Source organism: Anopheles darlingi, chromosome 3 (assembly GCF_943734745.1).
Source record: "Anopheles darlingi chromosome 3, idAnoDarlMG_H_01, whole genome shotgun sequence".
Classification (NCBI taxonomy): Eukaryota; Metazoa; Arthropoda; class Insecta; order Diptera; family Culicidae; genus Anopheles; species Anopheles darlingi.
In genome coordinates, this window is record NC_064875.1 from 5,233,194 (window position 1) to 5,235,000 (window position 1,807).

Here is a 1,807-nt window from a genome sequence, read left to right on the forward strand (position 1 = left end):
CGCCACAGTTTTGTTGTTGCTGTTGTTGTGCTGCCGATGCCGATGGATCGACGTGCGGTCCACAATACCGCGAAGGATACATTCAACGGTACAGACGGTGAAATGGCGGATGGACGACAAAAAAGGAACGACGTTGGATGACGACACCACCACCACCGCCACGACAGCAACACGACCAAGATCAAAACAATGGGCCGACTAAATGGTGCAACGGAACGAAACGGAAACCACCTGCCCGTCGGCCCCTCTCCGTGGATGCGGCCTCGTTGGAAATGCAAATTTTTCGCGATCGTCCTCCTCGCATGCTCCCTTCGAACACACAAACACACACATGGTATTCACTGGAGAATTCGAGTGTGCCAGGTCGAGTAGGACAAAAAAGCAGAATTTTCTTTCGCTCCAGATCCATCGGGAGTGTTCGCTTCGTTTCCACCTTCCACTAGCTGGTAGTCGCTAGTTCGGTCGGTAGGCTGCACGGTTGTACCGGGGCCACTGGGAATGCAGTGTTCTTTGCCGACCTTTCAGTTGACAGCAATGAATGAGTTGTACGAACGAATTAATCTCTTCAACAACAACAACAACGACAACAAACCGCGTGCAGTAGAGGAGGACATGTTTTGTGGAACGATTCGAGGAAAGGATCATCGAAGCTGCTGAGTAAGCTTAAAATACAAACTCGAAAATGGTGCCTCAATTTCATTTCAATTACTACTATTACTAAATTTTCTGCAAACATCCATAACCACAGATTCAACTCAAGGATGCTCACGGGAGTCCTGGTTCCCAGTAGGCTAAAAAAGACATCTTCTGCAATTTAACACTCAAGGGTGCTTCTGAAAATCTGCCGTCCTCATTTGACTGTAGTTGACCTGGGAAAAAGCGTACAAAAGGGGGTAACCACAGATCGTCAATTCACAAAAAAACCTCTCTGCAACCATACAGTCTACGACCGAGTTTCCAAGCGGCTCTGGGACCCCAAAACATGTTGTTTCCATCTGCACGGTGTCTGTGTGTCGGGTTTTTTCGGGGCTGCGGTCGTGTTTATGAATTTGTTTTTCAATTACAATTTTTCATCACATACCGAGGCCCTTAACTTCTGGTTTAATTTTGCGCGCTAAATAGAACTTATTACCACTTGAAGAACGACTCTTTCGTCGCTGACGCTAGCGATGCAATATTGTGCCACCTCACACTCCAGGCCAGTATGTGTGTGTGTGTGTATGATTCGTATGCTCCTCCCATCCCGCCCACCAAACAAACCACGATCCGATCCGACGATTTTCCGACCCGGCAGCGAGCGAATTTTCGCGTCGGAAAATGTTGAGTTCCTTCGTCGCGCGTTTTACGAGCGACGCTAGCGCCCCCAAGCGGTGGATCGGTTCAACTACGACGACACCAATTTAGCCAAGACACACACTCCCCGATGCGATGGTTCAGATGATTTTTCACGGATTTTCCTCGATCTCGATCTTGATTTTTTCCGCGTTTGAGACCTCACGTTCGTGACCTCCAACCATAAAGGGAAGATCCCAGTTTTTGCGGCCATCACCCCGGTAGTAAAATCCGCACACATCGCCCGAGTTCGCCTTGTGAAAACTGACCGCTCCGAGCCACCAAAGTGAGCTGCAGGTTGCTAAGCGACTGGAATCGTCCACTCGGAGGCTGAAACAACGACCCCGGGGCACCAAATCTTCGATCCGATCGAACACATCCATCGATAGGTTACAGTCGGTCGGTCGGCCAGCCAGGTTCTCCTCTGCGTCACGTTCCGGTTGCCGGAAATGCTGATAATTGGCCAGCGCACCGA

The 1,807-nt window shown here is 49.8% G+C and overlaps 1 protein-coding gene across 1 annotated transcript in view; it reads right to left on the minus strand.

The window, feature by feature from the left end:
- Positions 1-1,445: 1,445 nt before the first annotated feature.
- LOC125958129 (radial spoke head protein 9 homolog) overlaps positions 1,446-1,807 on the minus strand; it is an 891-nt gene continuing 529 nt past the window's right edge. Inside the window, exon 1 of the mRNA XM_049691255.1 lies at positions 1,446-1,807. This exon is cut by the window's right edge and continues 529 nt beyond it. Coding sequence (XP_049547212.1) covers positions 1,446-1,807 — 362 coding nt within the window.